This window comes from Pholis gunnellus (assembly GCF_910591455.1).
Source record: "Pholis gunnellus genome assembly, chromosome: 6".
NCBI classification, from domain to species: Eukaryota; Metazoa; Chordata; class Actinopteri; order Perciformes; family Pholidae; genus Pholis; species Pholis gunnellus.
The window spans coordinates 8,282,243-8,301,624 of NC_136532.1; the positions used below are offsets into that span (position 1 = coordinate 8,282,243).

The 19,382-nt window shown below is 46.5% G+C and overlaps 1 protein-coding gene across 1 annotated transcript in view; it reads left to right on the forward strand.

The window, feature by feature from the left end:
* The first annotated feature begins 270 nt into the window (after positions 1–270).
* ptch1 (patched 1) overlaps positions 271–19,382 on the forward strand; it is a 48,863-nt gene continuing 29,751 nt past the window's right edge. The window contains exons 1-3 of the mRNA XM_079160919.1: positions 271–650; positions 2,256–2,448; positions 18,943–19,132. Of these exons, the coding sequence (XP_079017045.1) occupies positions 480–650; positions 2,256–2,448; positions 18,943–19,132 (554 nt within the window). The 5' untranslated portion in view covers positions 271–479. The remainder of the gene's footprint in view (positions 651–2,255; positions 2,449–18,942; positions 19,133–19,382) is intronic.

Below are 19,382 nucleotides of genomic sequence, written 5' to 3' on the forward strand. Positions count from 1 at the left end.
CTCTCTCTCTCTCTCTCTCTCTCTCTCTCTCTCTCTCTCCCTCTCTCTTCACCCCTCCTCCTCCTGCCTCCAAATGGAGAGAGGTCTTTTTCTCCTCTTCTATTGAATCTCAGAGTTGGCCGTGACGCGCGGCCCAGGGGGAAGACCACATAGATCTCACCAGAATGCAACGACCATCGAGGTTTCTTACCCGACGACTTGTGTATGGGAATCACTTTGCGCACTTCGCTTTTTGAGAAAACCCTACTTTTTTTGTGTGGAAGAGACACGGTGAATGCGGTGAAAGCGGCGGAGACCTCCGGATCGCGAAATGTTGGGATGGAAGGCGCAGACTTTGACTCGCCGTCTCCAACAGGAGTATGAAGTCCTACTTCGCGGGTGTGAGATCTCCGAGAGTGAAACTCCGTTGCCTTGGGATATCGCTGCACGCTTTCGGGGAGATACTCTAAAGTGGGAAACGGTCTCGCAGTCCCCGCAACATGGCCACGGCTGCTAATGCGCCCTCCGAGCAGGAAAACAGAGACCCCGATCGGCCGAGGATAACGCGGAGGAACAGGGGGGACTATACCCGCAACGCACCGCTGGATTTGGAGTATTTGCAGCGCCCGAGTTACTGCGACGCGGGCTTTGCTTTGGAGCAAATAACCCAGGTGCTTATTTCTCATCTTTAACCGGGGAGCTTTATGGTGTTGGTTTCATTGTATTCGCCGACAAAAAAAAGAAAAGGTGGCCAAACCATGTCCAGTCGCTGCTAGGTAACGGGACGGGACGGGCTGGGCAGCGGGTGTAGGGGGGACACGGGGGTAAGGCAAGGTTGTAGCGAACGGGAACTTGAGCAACATTTTACACCGTTCTCGTGCAACCCGGCTTCTGTTTTTTTTTAGGATGTGAAAACAAGTTGTAGTCGCACACGCGATCACCACATCCCAAACCGTAACGGGACTCGAGACAGACGAGGGCAAAACATGCAGCTTTCGTCTCGCGGTCCACACTAACCCCGCCACTGGCAGTTTTCATAACAAGAAAGCTTATTTTCTGCAAACTGCATACAAAAAAATGTAAAAAAAAAAGTTTTTGGTCGCTAAATTTAAGTTTTTTGTGTGTGTGTGACAGTGTCCCAAACTTAGGTGACTCGCGTTAAGAGGTGAAGAAAAGAACAAAAAATAATCCATGTGGCTGCCCTCTTCCGTTCATAAATATTGTGAGGTCCCCCCCACCGTGATGGCTCCTCCACTCCCCCGTGCACAGGCCGGAGAACACACGGGGAGTGGGAGTTGTGTGTGGTGGTATTTGTGGGTTTTTACCGCGTGCACCTTTTCACGGTGATTAATATCAACGTTTGATGTAGCCCATGCGTGTGTGTGTTCGTGTGTGTGTGTGTGTGTGTCGGTGATAAATCACAGCACTCCCAAAATAGATCACATTCTGGGGACCAATGCCATTATTATACTTCTTCCGTCTATTCATAGGGACCATGCTGTGCTATTTTACAGCATGGTTATGCATCCAAAGAAGGGTTAAAACAAGGATGTCTGTGTGTGAAACAGGGACACGGGGAGGCGTATTATCAAAAAGGCCACCTAGTGTATAACTGTGTCTTTTACCTCCATCCACGCTGGAGATCCAGCTGCAAATCGATTTTGGAGCACAGCAACACACACCTGTGACACCCTATATGTCAGTGTGTCTGTATTAGCATCTTCATAACCCCTCGCTCTACCAGCGAAATGACAGAAAGGGGACCAGGCTCTGTGTGTGTGTGTGTGTGTGATCTCTTCCCTCTTCTGCATGACTCCTGCTAAGGTTACAGTTTATATGTGTTACCGATATGACAGAACCTGTGGCTCTCACTCTGGGGAGTCCTGGGTGGTTTCTCGGCGGTCCTCGGCAGATGCGTGTGTTTCAGCCATCACAGGTCAGCGAGCAGAGAGTGAGACGGTGAATGTGTTTTTATTGTTGTTTTGATCACAGCTCCCATGTCCGCTCGGAGAGCCCCTTTTTTTATGAATGTCTTTGCGGTCTTAAAGCGAATCCGAACAGCCAGCCTTCTCCGATGAGGTTCCTTTGGGTCAGATATTTTGAAGGCTCTTTGACTTAAACACACTTGGGTCCACCTGTGGTTGTCATGTCTTTGCCTGTCTAACGATCACACCTCTACTCTTTAAACCCTACAGGTAGCGCCTGTCCAGGTAAATGCAATGTGTTTTTTTGGGGTTTGAATTGACGCTGACATCATGACTCTTGTCTCGTTGTAGGGGAAGGCGACTGGGAGGAAAGCACCTCTATGGCTGAGGGCGAAGTTCCAGAGACTGTTATTCAGGCTGGGCTGTTACATACAAAAGAACTGCGGAAAGTTTTTGGTCGTGGGCCTTATGATTTTCGGAGCCTTCGCCGTGGGCTTAAGGGCAGCTAATTTGGAGACGGACGTGGAGAAACTCTGGGTGGAAGGTAAGACACTTCTGATTCATTATTGGCTGTTTTTTGACAAGTTTATCTGGTTTTGTGTGTGTGTTTGAATGTAAAATGCCAGAACTGTTCTGTTTTTTTTTTTTTTTTCCAGTGGTTTTGAAGCTATGCAATTCCATATTGCGTGTTTGGAAACTGCGCGGGATGGTTTAGATTGGAGGAGCGGGTTGGTTCTGCTACTAAACAAGCCAAGGGGTTTGTTTATTGTTTAGGTCCTGGCAAGTGGCCAAGTGCAACTTGAAAATAATTTCATTTATCTCCTGAATTTATGCCTCCTCTGGTTCCAAAACCACGTTGGCTGCACACACAAGCCATGCAAGGGGTGACTGCGACTGCACTCCGAAGTCAGGTCGTAATTAAGTTCATAAAGCAGCTTTCGGGGGAGAGGAAATTTTCGTCAAAGCCGCCATTTTGTGAGAGTGTGTGAGTGTGTGTCTGCCTGCCCCCAGCAGTTGAATGCTCAGAGACTGTGTGTGGTCCCGTTTTGGACAGCTCTCAACTTTCCGAAAAGATTTGTCTCCGGCTGCAGGGAAAACGCGGAGTGAGGACGGGACCTTGTGTTGGTGGAGTGGACGGGCCGCTCACTCACTCACTCACTCACTCACTCACTCGTCGTCGTTGTTGTTGTTGTTGTTTCTTCAGAAACGACTTATGAAGACTGAACACTTGAAGGAAAAAAAAAGGGGGACTGTGCGTATGGGTGGTGCTTTGAGGGAGGGGGGGGGGGGGGGGGGGGGTGTGTAAGGGTAAGGGGCTGTGCTTTTTTCCTTCCCTTTGATCCGCATTCCTGCACTTAGGGGCTAGAGTCGGCTGTAGGAGTCATGAATGGAGGAGCAGATTTTGCTGCTGAAAAAACTGGAAAAAAAAGTATTTTCTTTTGGTCATGACAAAAAAGAAACGAAATAGTAGTCGTCGTCAGGTTTGCGTGTTCGGCTTTTTTTTCTGGTTTCATCCCATTTTACCTTCCTTCCCTCAAATAAACCCCCCCCCCCCCCCAAAAAAAAAAAAATATGTATAGCTCATGAGATCAAGCATTAAAGCAGACGGATCAAACACCCCCACCTCCTCCCCGGGTTGGCTGTTCTCCCCTTGCAGGGGTCTGACCGACGGCGTGTTCTTCTAATCTGCGGCGCAGGCGCAGATGGCTCAGGTTTAGGCAGAAGGGGAGCCTCCTCAGTGTGCAGGGCTCCTGATAGTAGCCAGAGGAACACACTTGTTTTCACACCCTCTCTTCACATGTCAGACCGGCGGTCATGTGCACCGCGGTGAGGGGTCTGTTATGACAGACCCGCGCTGAAATATATATGGCTTGGAGCATACTGAGCACACGGAAGGACAACAGAGAAGTACATGATGCACTATGCTTATACTTTGTGGCACTTTGAAAAACGCCCCCCATTGAAAGACATTGCAATTGTCATGAATTCAAGCTGACTGCAGCTGCATTGCCTCATGAAGCAGCAAACTGCAAACCTGTTTACGTCCATATTTTAAGTCTACATGGGATAAAATGACTCGTATACTCTCCAAAAAATATGGATGGATATTTAGGAAGAAATACCTTTTTTGTGTTTGTCAGAAAAGGAAAAATAAATCAGTTCAGGTCCTGCTAATTTGTGATTGGTATTTAGCATTATTCTTGTTATTGCACTGCAAAAAATAAATAATCCACCAGCCCCCTTGCGCTATTATCTGTGGCATTTACATCAACTTTACTGGCACATAACTGATGATTAAATTGTTGTGTAGCCTTTCTTTTTGCTTGGCCCTTACTTTACTCTTTAGTGTTTCACCCAAGTTACAGCATCGCGCTTTAGTATTGTCAGAACAGGCTGTAGCTTTCTGTTGAACCAAGCCTATTAACCTCTGGTAGACGTCTACAACGTGGCCTCGCACTGGCTCATGCCAATGCACAGAGACCTGCTCACACACACACACACACACACACTGACAAAGAGACTAGGCTGCGGTGGTTTCCTAGGTCCCCGGTACGTGAGGGGTTCCAGATGTTGATAGGGAGAGATCTGTTTGTTTAGATTAGACTGCACAGCTGAGGGATAGATCAGTTCTGCCTGGACCGCGGAGCGCTGTGCTGGGCCGTGCTGGGGGACTGGCCCATCGTCTGAGAGGAAAAAGAGGAGAGAGAGGAGGAGAGGACTGAGCGGCTGTTTATGTTTCATTTGGAACTGCCCTCCGCAGGCGACCCGTGGACGACCCCGCCTGGAAGCTGTGTGGCCTGTGGACGCACGCACACACACACACACACAGTACACCCAGCTCATATTAGATCTCTCAAATCCTTTATAATCGACCATTTTCGCCGGTGCCGAAGTTTACGGCAGACCACCTATTAGCCGCGTAAACCCCAGCGGACTGGCGTGTTTATTCTGCACGCTGTCACGTGCAGCAGCTTTCGCAGGGATCGTCTCTTCTCACAGTGCTCACTCAGCACACTGTTTATAAACACTCAGACACAGGAAGTTCTGTTTATTAGACAAAGCGACAGAGACCAATGGGGAGTGAGACGCACGTCTGCACAAAGAGGCGATTGTGTCAAACCGACGAGGATGTATGGGGGTTTGTGTTTTGCTAAACATTTAAGGAACGCTTTTTTTTATCTTTCAAAATCTTGTTTTCCTCCCTAGACCCCATGCAAATGACAGTGGCGTGTATTTAGGGCAGATGGCATCCACACTGCAGATAAACACTGCGTTTGTGTCCACTGTGACCCTCATAGGAAACTATGGGCTCAAACAGGAAGTTGTAGTATTGTGGTCCCCCCCCCCCCCGTCTGTGTGCTTTCCTCAATGTCCGACCGCACGCCTACATTGGCCCGCGTTTGACTTCAGATGCGTCCTCGGTTTCAGATTGCAGATGATTCTCGATGATCCTGCGATGATTAACCGTAAGCTGCGTTCAGGGAGCAGAGACACAGAGGAGAGGAATAAGAAAGTTCCTCCTGGCCACAAATGGAAAATGGAGCCATCCCATGGCATTCTGGGTTTCAGGCAAACACAGGCCAAATTGTAAAGAAAATAGCGGCGCCGCCTGCCTCTAATTAAAACAGTATCGCGTAAACATTGGCCTTCCTGTAGGACGGCCCCCTCGCTCCTTCGCTCGGTTTCTGTGCTGACAGAGGACCTAAGGGGTCCGTGTTGATGGGTGGGAGAAGGTACAGGCAGGAGAACGTTTGGGGGTTGAGCAGATGAGATGGAGCTGCACCGTAATCTTGGCTGAGTCGTGGTTCGAGATACGTGTGAGCGATTCAAGTTGAAATGAGTTCTGCAGATTTATTGGCCGGGCTGGGGGCGCAGGGCTACGGATCGTAGCCTCGAGGCTACAGACTGAGAGGAGGCCCCAGGTCCCGGAGCGCTTTCTTTGGGGGGGGGGGGGACATAAGTGTAGAGGCCAGGGGCCACGAGGGTAGACCCCTGGGACCCTGAGGTCATCTCGCGGAGGCCCCGCTATTTAAAACCTCACCTGATACTCACCCTGTGGCCTGGGTGCAGAGTGAAGACTCGCAGCAGAGCAGGGAGGGAGGGGGATGGAGGATGGGGAGGGCTGGAGGAAATGCAGCAGAAGTCGCAGCTGTCACCAGGCGTTGCTTGTGTCCTGCATATGCGTCTCTACGCATGTGTGTTCGCGGGTATGAGGGCATCTCACATGAAGCAGATGTTGTTAGGAGACTGTGCGTTGTTCTCCTGTGTCAGTATTGCACTTTATGAGCTTGTGTTTAACCTTTTGACATCTGTCCTCCAGCAGAGGGCAGTGAATCTGATGTAATTCTTTTTTCTTTAATCTGTGATTTTCTGTAAATTGTCCTAACTCAAATCTCCATCTTCCACTTCAAAGCAAGTCATCATTCCTGCTGTAACGTAAGAATATATGTTGAGGAACGACGCCACAAGGAGGCAATTCAAGGTCCCGTTCCCCGAATGTTCATTATTTATTGTCTTGTCTGCTTTCGGCTTATTCCTGAAATCCATATGTAACGGTTCAAATGGCGCCCATCCATGTTTGTGTGCATCCTAAGCCTGAGTTAAGGTTTCAGAATCCAGTCTGATGGGACCAACGGTTTGTCTTTGTAAAGCAACTCCCTCCCTCGCTCGCATGTCTGTTTCATATCTAGGGTGATTAAGAGCTGAGTTGACAGAGTTGGTGGTTGTTTTGTTGTTTTGCTGGTAATGGCAGCGGAGAGGGGAGCGGTGTAATGTTAAGTGCATGCGGAAGAAGCCCTGACATCCTTTCTTGTGGACGAAGATGAGGAGGAGAAAGAGGAGGAGGAGGAGGAGAAGGAGGAGAGCCCTGAATGTGGCGTCTCCACTGAGAGGATTGTGGTTTGCGTGATTGAATTATCCAGCGTTTGATGTGCATGGGAGCATTGATACATGGATGCATGCACACACACACACACACACACCCACACATTCAGGCTCGCTGTGAGGCTTTGCAGTTCTGGTTCTGCGAGTGAGTATGGTGGTTTACCAGGGCTGGCATGGCAGGCTATTTATTGTCTTTATTCATCTGTTTTCCTCCTCTTTCTCTCGTTTTCTTTCACTCTCTCCCTCACACTCCATCTCCAACTGCTTTCATTCAGCAGCCGCAAGCAATCAAATCCACACACACACACACACACACACACACACACACACCAAATGCGCCCACACCCAATATTCGTTCCTAGTTTGCACAGAATCCACTGCATAGAGTCATCCGTCTTTCTCTCTCCATCCACACACAAGTGTGAGCCTGCACACTTTTTTCAAAACTGGCCTCAATTAGGTTTGTGTTTATCCGTTCACTACAAACAGGATTAAAGCGCTATAGATGGAATAACATTCCAGCGTGTTGTGTTAAACTTTACGAGTTGATGAAAAGTGCAGGCCTGCTGGTGAGGGATTTAGTGTGGGGAAACATTGCGCCTCTGGTACTGTACACAGACTTGCAGCAGCGCTGTTTTCTCAAGCTAGCGCTCCCTCATCTGAAAGCAGTTTTGTGTATATTACCCCTACCTGGCGAAAGTAAATTTCAAATAACTTTTAAAAATCCTCTTGTTGACCATGCTGTGTGTGTGTGTGTGTGTATATGTGTGTGCGCGCGCGCGAACGCACTCCCATTCACAAACGACATCCTGAGATGCCTCCAAGCTCTCTGTTTACATTTTGCATTCTTTCAGGCGCTCTTATTCAAAAACCAGAGCCCGGCGAATGACCGACCACAGGAGACTGTGGAGAGAATTACCCTCCCCCTCTACCTCCTCCTTCTCTCCCTCTCTCTTCCCCTTCTGCCAGAAAGGTCTCTCTCTTTACCCGAGCCCCCCCCCTTCCCCCCCACCACCACCACCACCACCACTCCCCCGTCCCTGGCTGGAGAGAGTGGCCTCAGAATGCCAGATGTATTACAGAGTGAGCCACGGCAATGTAAACACTCAGCCCTGCCATGAGAGCAGGGTGGTCTGGCCTCCCTCCTTCCCTTCCCTCCCCTCGCCTACCCTCCTATCCCTCCCTCCCCTCTTCCCCTTTCCTCTCTTCCCTCCCTCACAGCGCTGACTGCCAGAGGGGTGGAGAAAGTACAACAGCAGAGGGAAAGAGAGTGTGTGTGTGTGTGTGTGTGTGTGTGTGTGTGTGTGTGTGGGGGGGGGGGGGGCCATGCGAGGGAAGAAGCAGGAATATAGTAGCGGTAGTGTGTTTGTGTTTTGGCTGCAGTGCCTACCGTACGCCAGGAGAGAGATTGGGGTGTGGATTGATGCCTTTCAGAATGTAGTGCCTGCCGAGAATTTTTCACGCAAACGCACCGTAAACATCTCCGAATTGTGTGTGATCGTCTGAGTTTCTTAGCCCCTCTGGCACACATACGTAGCAGTATAGTTCATTGCAATTCCTACAGCACAACGTCATAGAACCTGGCCGCCGCAGCCGTTACACAAGTACCACACATGCACACGCGAGGCATAAAGATAGAGTGATATAAAACATTTCCTCTCCCAGATGATTGAGAGGTTTGGACTCCAGATTAAGTCAGTATGCGTCAGAGTGAAACAGTCTCCTGAACTGAGACCGCCCTGCGAGTCTGGCTGAAGCGTGAGGACATTGGGAACTTGTGACTCGGCTGTTGTGTTATGAAGTGCAGCGAGGCCTGATGGGCACCACTTTTTTTCTGTCATTGTCTTCATGGTTTTCTGTTTAGACATTTAAATCCAACAGTTTTGTCCTGGGCGGAACGGATGCAGCATAACAAATTCAGTGTAGGAAAAAAGACGAGCATCTGCACACTGGATGAATAAAGGCCGTGTTTCAAACCCACTGGGGCTTTAGGCAAAATCCCTAAAACGTTGACTTTTTCAGTGTTAGCTTGAACGTTTTAATCAAGTGTGCTGATGCAGTTGTCCCGCTCACAGCGAATGCAAAAGTAAATTGAGCTTTAGTATCGCTTGGTCAGATTCTGAGGCTTGTTTACTGACACTTTCAGCAGTATTATTTATTTAAAGCAGCTTAGCTTATCCATATTTTTATATCAACAATGAATCAAATGTCTGTGCAATGGGAAAGGGATAACTCAAAGGGGCAAATCCACAGAGAACAATAACCCAACTCTGCAGTTCCCATCTGCTCTACAGAGCGTTTTAGTGTCTTTCAGTTCATTGTTTTGGTTTTTTAGACCGCAGCTTTTACGGTTTTGGTTCACTCTCTCTGCTCTCATCAGCGTACATTTTTGGCTGCAACAGGCAGCAGTGTTAAAGAAAAAAAGCCCTCGTCAATCAGCTGTACGCTACACCAAGTTAGTAACTGACAGGAAGGAAGCATAGAGCCAGACATTTCCCTCAGGAGTTGGCGGAGATCAAAACGGAGCTAAAAGTGGCCAAAAACATTTAATGACGAAGTACCGGCACTGAGACCTACATTTCGTGTTGGCACCGATATTGATTATTTTGATACCCAGCCCTAGCAACTGTAAACTTAATTATGCGCAAAGGTAAAAAACAAAAAACCTATTGCGAGTAACTGGAAAAAGCAATGCGGTTTATTTTTGTCTTCCTCCCATTCACACTTTCTCTGTTTTTTCTACTTGACACTTTGGAATGTGTGATTTTGGGATACCTGGAGTCATGGGCCATCTTTCCAGGAAATGACAGAGAGATGGCTGGTTGCGATCGGCTGTTCAGGCTTGTGTCACAGTCTGTTATGGCTGGGCTGTGGGCCAATCACAGGGCAGTAGATGCAGTGGGGGGGGGGGGGGTCGCTCACCTGGCTTGCATTGGACAGGCCACTGACAGAAGATCAAGGATGAGAATTGTTCTCCCAATGGAGCCAATGGAGTTGATGGAAGAGTTGTTTTTCTCATTCATTTTTTTTTTATGTCTCTTATTTTAACATAACAAAAGAGTGTACTGTGGAGAGTTTTTAACACTTTTGCATCACTTACAGTGGCAGAGGCATCACATCTCACATCCTCTTGGTCGCAGGCACCAGTTAATACATCATTTGTCTGATGTGTCGGGTATTTTTAATCCACCACTGCATGTATGCACGCACATGCTACAAACACAGACTTTCTGTCAGCATTTTCTTGCCCTACTACTCTATCCACTGCTCTGTGAATCCATTGGCGTTGAATAGGATTTTTTTCGGGGTGGAGGTGGGGGGTTGGGAGGGGAGAGTGGGACCTGAATGAAGGCAGCAACGTGGAAGAATCTGCCCATTGAGGAGTGTGTGAATGTACACCTCGGGCCCAGGGGAAGCTGCATTGGGAGCCAGTCGACTGCTAAATACACCCATTTTAGGGGCTGCAGGGGCCGGACAGGTGATTAGCATAATCAGGGGCGAGGGGAGCCATACATATGGTAATGCTGGAGCTGGGGGGTAAGGGTTGGTGGTGTGGGTGGGGGTTCGGAGAGGAGAGTGGGGTGGTGGTGGTGGGGGGGGCAGGGGTTGGCAGCTGGGGTGTCACATTTGTGTCAGGGGTCGGGCTGCTCGAGGGGGGGGGGGGTGTAGCTGCACGAGGGGACACTGCTACAGATGCACGTCAGAGCACTCCCTGTTTCTTAGCACTTCTTCCTCTCTCTATTTTTTCCTCTTTGTTTGTGGTCACCCACTTCTTCTTCTTCTTCTTCTTCTTCTTCGTCTTCTTCTTCTTCTGTGTGGCAGCTCCCTCTTCTTTGAAGAGCCGAAAGGGAGTGAGAGGGGGAGCAAGAGAGTGAGGGGGGAGCTCTACATGGGTCAGATAGGGTCTCGGCTCTCGGCTCTCAGTGAGGCCTTTCATCACATATTTGTAGCTGTGTGCACACCTGCATTGCAGAGCCTGCATTCAGCACTACTACTGCTCTGCATGCTGCTACCACCAGCACTACACCTATTACTGCTAGTACTCTTACCAACGCTGCTACAACAGGGAGAGAGAATACACCAGCTCTTCTGCTGCTAAAATCCAGCAAACGACAAAAGGCTCCAGATACTATTCTGATTCCAGAAAAGGCAAACCAAGTCGTGGGATGACATTCTGTAAACAAAATGATTGTTTCTTTCTTTCAAAAGTTGTTCAGACTTGACATATCAATTAGATCACATTGTCGATGCCCGAAAAAACATTTTTTATGTATTAATTTTAGTTTGATTCGGATTTCCCTGAATATATAATGTGACATTTATAACGAAAGCATAAACTTCACACATTAGCTGTGTCCCAATCCTGTGTCACATCTTGTTCCCTTGCACCTACATGTGTGCGTCATTACGTTCTGTACTAGTAAACAATCAGTACACATTTCAATTATTTATGATTTAGTTGTAATTCAATTGGGAAGAATTATTCTGCACGTTGCGGGCCGTAATCTAAAGCTTTCCCCATTTTATTTATATCAACATGTAATATTATGATTATCAATACTTAAGAGTACTAACAGTAATGCCTTTGAGTCAAATGAAAATCAAAATATTAAATTATCACTTGCACAATATTTATTGTATGTTAATTGTCATACATTGTCAGATTTTTTAAATATATTAGAAATATTATCAGAATCAGAATCAGCTTTATGGCCACGTATGCGTACGCTTACATGGAATTTGTCTCGGGTTTCCACTCCGCTCTCAATGTACATACACAAATTTACAATAAACAAGAAAAAATATATATAAAGAATAAAAAAGGGAACAGATATAGATAAAAACATTTAACAGCTATATACAATATAAGTATAAATATATATCCAAAAGAAAGTGTGTATATATATATATATATATATATAAATGACTGTAATGTAATGTAATATATATATACACATGTGAACATAAACCTATAAACAATGGCAATGGAATTGAGGTGATAGTGCAAATGGTGGTGATAGTACAAACAGAGGTAGTAGTGCAATATGACTTATTTATTGTTCAACAGAGTGACGGCCAGTGGAAAGAATCCGTTGTAGTCTCTTTCTGTCCTGTTTGGTGGCCGATCCAAACCACACAGTGATAGGCGAGCAGAGGACCAGCTGTTCAACCTCCCGTCTGTACGCAGACTCATCACCGTCTCTGATGAGGCCGATGACCGCTGTTTCGTCTGCGAACATATTTAGAAAGTTTGTCATACATTTATTTGTATGCATACAGTTCACACGAACATACGTATGTGACAAATGAAAGACCTTGAGGTTTTTAGAATTATCATTTCTCGTTCAGCCTGAACCGTCTGTCTGCTTCTTGGTTTGTGATCCGATGCAAAGAGCTGCTGACGGCTTCCTGTGTGTGTGAGGAGCTTCCCAAACCCACCAGCACAGAAGAAGCAGACGGAGACAAACTACGTCCTCTGTGCCGGTGGGGAGGGGGCGCTCCTCGTCCTCTCGGCTGGTGGGTGGAGCGGGTGGTGTCGGGTGGAGGGGCAGGGAGGACGTAACCGTACTCACTGGGGTGCTGAGAGTGGTTCAATGGTCTGTGGTGGGTCTGGGTCTTCCTGGGATGATGGGTTGGTTGACGTCCACTCTCAACTGCCCCAGGAGTGAGACAAAGGCACAGAGGAGTCCTGCCCTGTGAGACACAAACACAAGAGATGAACACTTTTAACTCAACTATACAACCTTTACATTGTTCAATGATGGAATCTTATTACTGATACTTCTGTAGTCTTAGTGAGGGATTACTTACTCAGCCCACTGAAGGACTGACAGACCGCCGCTCTCCATCTGGTCCTGTAGTCCTCCATCCTTCTCATCTGGTCCAGAGTGAACACATCTGTTGTCTAGGCGATCCAGGATGTTGCTTCCTGTGTTACAGCCATCGATACCTGAGTAAAAGAGACTTGGAAAATTTTTCTTAACGTTAGTAATTTTTACCATACCTCTGGCTGGTACAGCCACCTTCACCTAACTATGAAAAACAGATATAGAGTAAAATGAACAATCTTTGAATAACTGTAAAGGGAGACTTTGAGACAACTTGTGTTAATGTTGTTATTAAATGTTGACTTACCTTTGTCTGCTAAAGACATCTAGACTTTATAAAGAAAAATACACAACAGAATAACAACCATTCACTGTTAACTTACCTCTAGTTTCTACATCTAGCATCAACTATTACTCAAACAGAAAATCAACAAAGAAACAATATTTAAAAGCTCTGCTGCAGGATGCTACCTATCACCAACCCCGCCAGACGCAAGGGAAGGCTGTCTGGTGCTTTATCAGTCCTACCAGACACAAAGGTACAATCCTGCAGCAAACAGGCTGTCAGTGTCAATCCGAGTCACTGTCTTCATCCGACATCCACAATCCTTTGTAAAAGCGGCCTGAAGTGGAGGGTGGAGACCATCTGTAGTCATCTGCCCGGCTCTTCTTTGTGGAGGGACCGAGGCCTGAAGTGGAGGGCGCCGACTCTCTGTAGTCCTCTTCTCTCGTCCTCTTCGTGGACGATCCGAGGCCTGAAGTGAAGGGCGCCGACTGCCTGTCGTCCTCACCGTTCCTCTTCCTCTTCACACTCACCTATATACAACCCGTCTCTATACAACCAGTGGCGGGCCGTGCATTTTACTGCTCGTTCACGAGAGTGCAGAACGTACGTGCTTTAACGTCAAAACACCAGAAAATTCTCCAATAACACCATGAACAAGTCGCTAGATTTGTCACTAGTAGCTTTTGACGAAGTTTGGACACCCCTGCTTTAACAGGAAACATGTGGCCCCTTTTTGCTACCCAGCTATTGTTAAATATGTTCATAGTTAGAAGAGATTCACACATATAATAAGTTCTCAATACCTTCAGCCAGACCTGAATGGCCGCAGAGAATTGTTGACATTTACCCAGTCGTTTGAGCGGGTCTATCAAGATGTACAGTGGCAGTGAGAATAAGAAGCTGCTTATATTTGCTTGGCATAAAAATCCCAGAAGCAAAGATGGACTGCGGGACAGACGGAGAGTGACAGCAGATGGTAGGAGGTAGAAGCAGACAAATGGCGGAGGAAGGCAACAGGTGGGTGCGTCTTAGTGATCAAAGCGCTGTCAGGTGATTGGCAGTGGCAGCTGAGAAGGAGACAAACAGAAAGGAGGAGGAGAAAAAAGGAGGTGGTGATGTTACGTGGAGGACTTAGTGTGGGAAACTCAACAGGCTGACCAGTAAGGACCAAGCAAGAACAAATGTTTCAGAGAAAGAGTCAACTGGGAAGCAACTTTCATTGCTAAACCTCTTTAAGAGACAGTTCACATATATACATTTTTCCTGTTATCTGTAGTTCTATTTGACAATCTAGATTGTTTTGGTGTGAGTTTTGGAGATATGGGCCGTAGAGATGTCTGCCTTCTCTTGAAAAAAAGAATGAGACTGTATGGCACTGGGCTTGTAATGCTCAAAGCGCCAAAGATTACTCGGTTACTCAAGATAATCCACAAACCTTGTTTTGAGCAGTTTCATGTGAGAACTATGGTTGAGAGAAAATAGTCCCATTATATTGGAGAGACGACAGACATCTCTATGGCTGATATCTCCAAATCATTGGATTTGTATCACTACAATGACAATAAAAACCTCTTTATCTTATCTCAAGGCCACTCGCACCAAAACAATCTAAAATTGCTAAATAGCACTACAGGTCATTTCTGATTTTGGAGTGAGTTGTCTCTTTTAAGTAACTTGAAAACCAGCCGTAGCATCGAAGCAAGCAGTGTCTGATTTTTCAGAAGAGAACCCTTTGTTTGATCTTATCCTGTATATGCAGTTGATGATATTTATATCTTAACAATTGCCTTATCTGGTACGGTCACATGAATAAACAGCATGTTTATTTTTTCTTATCCATTCATGTAAATTGGACAAATCTCTTGTCCGCAAAGTATAATATACGTATAAAACGTTCTGCGTCAAAGGAGCATGTAATTTATATATTGCCTTCGTCAAACTATCTTTAGCAAAGTAGCATTTGGCTATTTTTGTAGTTTTTTGGGGGAATGGCTTTCCAGATCCCATCCTGATGTACTGCAGGTGTTCTGCAAAGAGCTGTGGAGTCCTCTTCCTTTCCTCTGGCGGTATGGGGGCTCAGCGTATGGGAGGTCGCTGTAGACTTGGTGGCAGAGAGATGACCTGGTTTTGGGGGGCTTCCTCCTCACCACAGGGGGTCCCTGCTGAGAGGGGGCCTAATCCAGCTAATCCTTTCTCTGCACACACACACGCACACAAAGATGTGTTTAGCCCCACGCACCTACATACAGTATATTCAAGGTCCCACACACACACAAAAGATCCGTTTAGCATCTTATAACTAGGTCAGGTATTATATCCGACCTCGGCTAGTGCCGGCGAAAGTCACAAGGGCTTCAAACTGATTCTAGATCTGCTGAACGCTGGTTTGCCGCTGGTGCATGTTTCCCCTGAAAGTGAGGGATGCTTCCGTTGTCAGGAGTAAGAGATGTGCAGGGGGCGGGGCTACGCTGTTGTGTGTGTGTGTGTGTGTGTGTGTTGCATGGAAAAGAGAGAAATTTGGCGAGAGGAAAGGGGGGTGGGCTGGCTTTGACAGAGGGGCCGGGCTGATTGCCATCATGATCTGGCCAATCACGGAGTAGAGCTGAATGGAGCAAAGAGAGAGAAAATGAGAGTATAAAGATGAGGGGGAGTTCAGAACTGAAAGGAGGGAGGGGGGGTGATGTCAGTTCCTTAGAAACCTACTTTCTCTCCCTTCGTCCCCACCACCCCCCGTTCCCCTACTTTGAGAATAGGGGGGACCAGGGGTTAATGTTATGCAACACACTGAATACCCGCACTTAGCGCTCCAATACAGTGACACACATTGGCTTGCTTCTCTTCTTCTTCTCTTTTCTTCTCTTCTTCCCTTCTCACTTTGATTCTGGTTTATTTTTGAGAAGTGCTTAGTTTAGAAGTGTTTCTCATCATTCACCCGGCAGCGCGCACATGCAGATATAACACACATTAAAGCAGGTGTGTTAATTAACAGAGGGCTGGTGGAGGTCAGTGCTGACGTGATTGATCAAGTATTTGATTCAGTGATGCAGAAGTTTCTTTCTATCCAAAATCCTTACTATACTTAGTTTATTATCACTGAAAATGATTGACTAATCAGTTAATACGATGACAAAAGTTTGAAAAGTTGATTAAATGATAATTAAGTGATATTATTCAAGACATTTATTATTAGGGCTGGACAATATATCGATATTTTATCGATATTGTGAAATGAGACTAGATGTCGTTTTAGATTCATAACAGGACATGTTATGTTGTCTTTTCCTGGTTTTAGGCATCACAGTAAAGTGAAATGTCATTTTCTCAACTTACCAGACTTTTCTAGCTGTGCTATTATTTGCCTTTACCCACTTCGTCATTATATCCACATTACTGATGATTATTTATCAAAAATATCACTGTGCAAATATTTTGTAAAAGCAAGCGATCAACCCTACAATGTTGTCGCAGTATCAGTATCGAGGTAGCTGGTCAAAAATATCTCCATATTTGTATTTGTCTATATCATCCAGCCCTGTTTATTGTGTGAAAATGTCAAATATTTGCCCGTTGCAACTCTCCAAATGTGAGAATTTCCTTTTTTTTTTGGTGGGGGGGGGGGTTTCTGTAATACATTTTCTGTGAGCATGTTTAAGGCCACACTTCAAAAGAATGTGATGCAGAACAAGAAAGAGAAAGAAAGTTAGTGAGCAACGGAGCCGGTATAGGAAGCATTTGAAAATCAGTGACACTTTGTTTAAGGTCACAGCAGCCGAGCCTGGAGCGGGACACCTTCACGATATCAACACATGCCGCGGTCAACCAGTTTTCCTTAGGAGACGGAATATGGGGATATGTGTCATTGAAGAAACACAGCTGTGTGTACACACACACACACACACACTTGCTCGCCAGTGCGCCCGCGCACACTCACACATTTTCTTGGTCCAGCTGGGGTGTTAATTTCACCCCGAGGCTGTGCGAGTGTTGACCCCAAAACGCTGTAACCTCGTGAAGTGTGGAATTCTCTAAGCCCGAGGCCGTGATGTGCTGTTTCCTGTAGAGAAAGCGTACATTCCTTCGACTTGTCCCGTTCCTCGCTGCTTGCTGTAAACTCAAGGTCTTTGGGTGGCAGTCCAGAACTCTGAATGTGTTCAAAACACACAGTGAGTTCCTTCCAAGATCGTTCTCTCGTCTTTTTTTTTTTTTTCAATCGGACCATTCCTCATCTCCTTGCACCTCTTTCCCAATACTCGTTCCCTCATATTTCTCCATGGCAGTGCACCTTAACCAAGCCTCGGGGCGATATGCTCTGCCTTTTGAGCGTTGAGTGTACCCGACAAGTCGACTTGTTAGTCCACTGTCAGTGTGCGTAGGGTCTAAATCAGTTCCATGCATGCTCTTTTGAAGGGAGGGCTGGTGTAACGTAGCCGTGTAGCCGGCCAAGCAGCGGAAAGCATGTCGCTCCGGTTAGCCTAGGCCTGCTATTAATGATGAGTATTAAAAACATGCCTTCAGACAGGATCAGATGAGAATGCTGTTTGGGCCCAGAAAAAAAGAAATCAAGTGTGTTCTCCTAATGCCCCAAGACATGGCCCCCTCCCTCCCTGTTCCCTTGGTCTGACTGGGTGGTCCGGCTCAGCAGAACAGGCATGCTTACGTTCAACTTGAATGCCATTACAATGGGCTGAAGATATTCAATATATATGCCTGCTGTTGCACGAATCGAGTGGCATTGTTAAATTGGATTAAGGCATAGTTAAAACGTTACAGAGTTTTCACACAGTCGGCTTTCTCTCACTGGGCATTTTTCGTGTTGTGTGTGTGTGTGTGTGTGAGAGTGAGAGATCAAGTGAAAGAAGGTGACTATGAATTGCCGGAGCTTTCACCGAGTGGTTTCACTCACTGTTGATGGAAGGGCTCATAAATCAGACGCAGATACACCGAACTAAAGGATGCGCACACACACACGCACACACACACACACACACACAAATCTCAGGCTGCATCGAGTATGTATGTGCTTGTACCGAGCACAAAAACCCATACTTTTATATCGCTTTAAAGTTTGTGGGCCATTTTTTGGGGGGGGTATTCGGTGTTTACCCTTTCATTTGACTGAAAATATGTGCATGCTTGGATGACAGCAATTGGCTGCATTTGTCCGTGTGTGTTTGCGAGAGAGACTTTGCCAGACTTGCCTTGGCTGTGCTGGGGTGGAGCAGGGCAGCTCAAAGGGCCTGAAAGGCTGCTTTTGTAGCTCGGGCTAGCTCAGAGCTCAGAGCGCACGCACAGGGCTTAGCCCCACCACGATACTGGGAGCAAAGCCTGGAGGACAGCCTCTCTCTCTCTCTCTCTCACTCTCTCTCTCTCTCTCTCTCTCTCGCTTCACTCTCTTTATCAAGCACATACTGTCACACAAACATATGCAGTCAACGTGATCTGGCGCTGCTGAATTGTTCGCCATAAATTGGGGTAGAAAGATCGAGCTGTTTTTGTGAAATGTGGATTTGTTTGAATGATGTTACTCTTCTGGATTCAAAGGGGTTTGGCTTTGCTGTGGCGCAAGCTCACTGTAAGCAAAGTGGTTTTGTTTGAGATACGAGTGTGATAAGGGCCTGGGCTCAGGATCACTACTTGAGTCACAGATGTTCACGCACGCACGCACACACACACACACACACACACACACACACACACACACACACACACAACATCATGTGCTGAAACATCTGTAGCTCAAGAAGTGATCTTATCTCAAATCAAACCCAAAGACATATAGGTGAGAAAAGTTAAGATTTTAATTTGGTAGGATTTGATGTTTGTTGCTTGGACACTCAAACAAATTTCAAATCAGTTTATATCCAAATGATGAAATTCAGTAAAAGCTGAAAAGGATGAGCCTTAAATATATACTGACCAATCATCTAATTGATCAAATACACATGCATATTTGACAGTAAGAATGGCTGTTGGATATTTGCAAAGAGGTTGTTTTTGTTTAAATGTAAGTTTTTAACACATTCACCCTCCCTTTGTCCAGTCGGCGGGCGCGTGAACCGGGAACTGACGTACACGCGGCAGAATATAGGCGAGGAGGCCATGTTTAACCCTCAGCTGATGATCCAGACGCCGCGGGAGGACGGAGCCAATATTTTAACGGTGGATGCGCTCCTGCAGCACCTGGAGTCGGCCATCCGAGCCAGCAGAGTTCATGTTTACCTTTATAACAGGTAACTAGCTATTCCATGTCTGCCTCTGTTCCAGGTTTGCTTCTTGTCTGTCGGTCGTCATCATATAATCATCATATAATCATCATATGTTCCAGTTCTGGACAATTCAAGTCAATTTCAGTTTTGTCTCATAGTGCAGTTTAATGCAATCCAATAACAAAAGCCCTGCAAGAAATACCCGAAGCTTTACGGTAGTTATTTATGGTGTTTATGATTTACCTGTATTGAGTTATGTCTGGGCTAGCAGCAC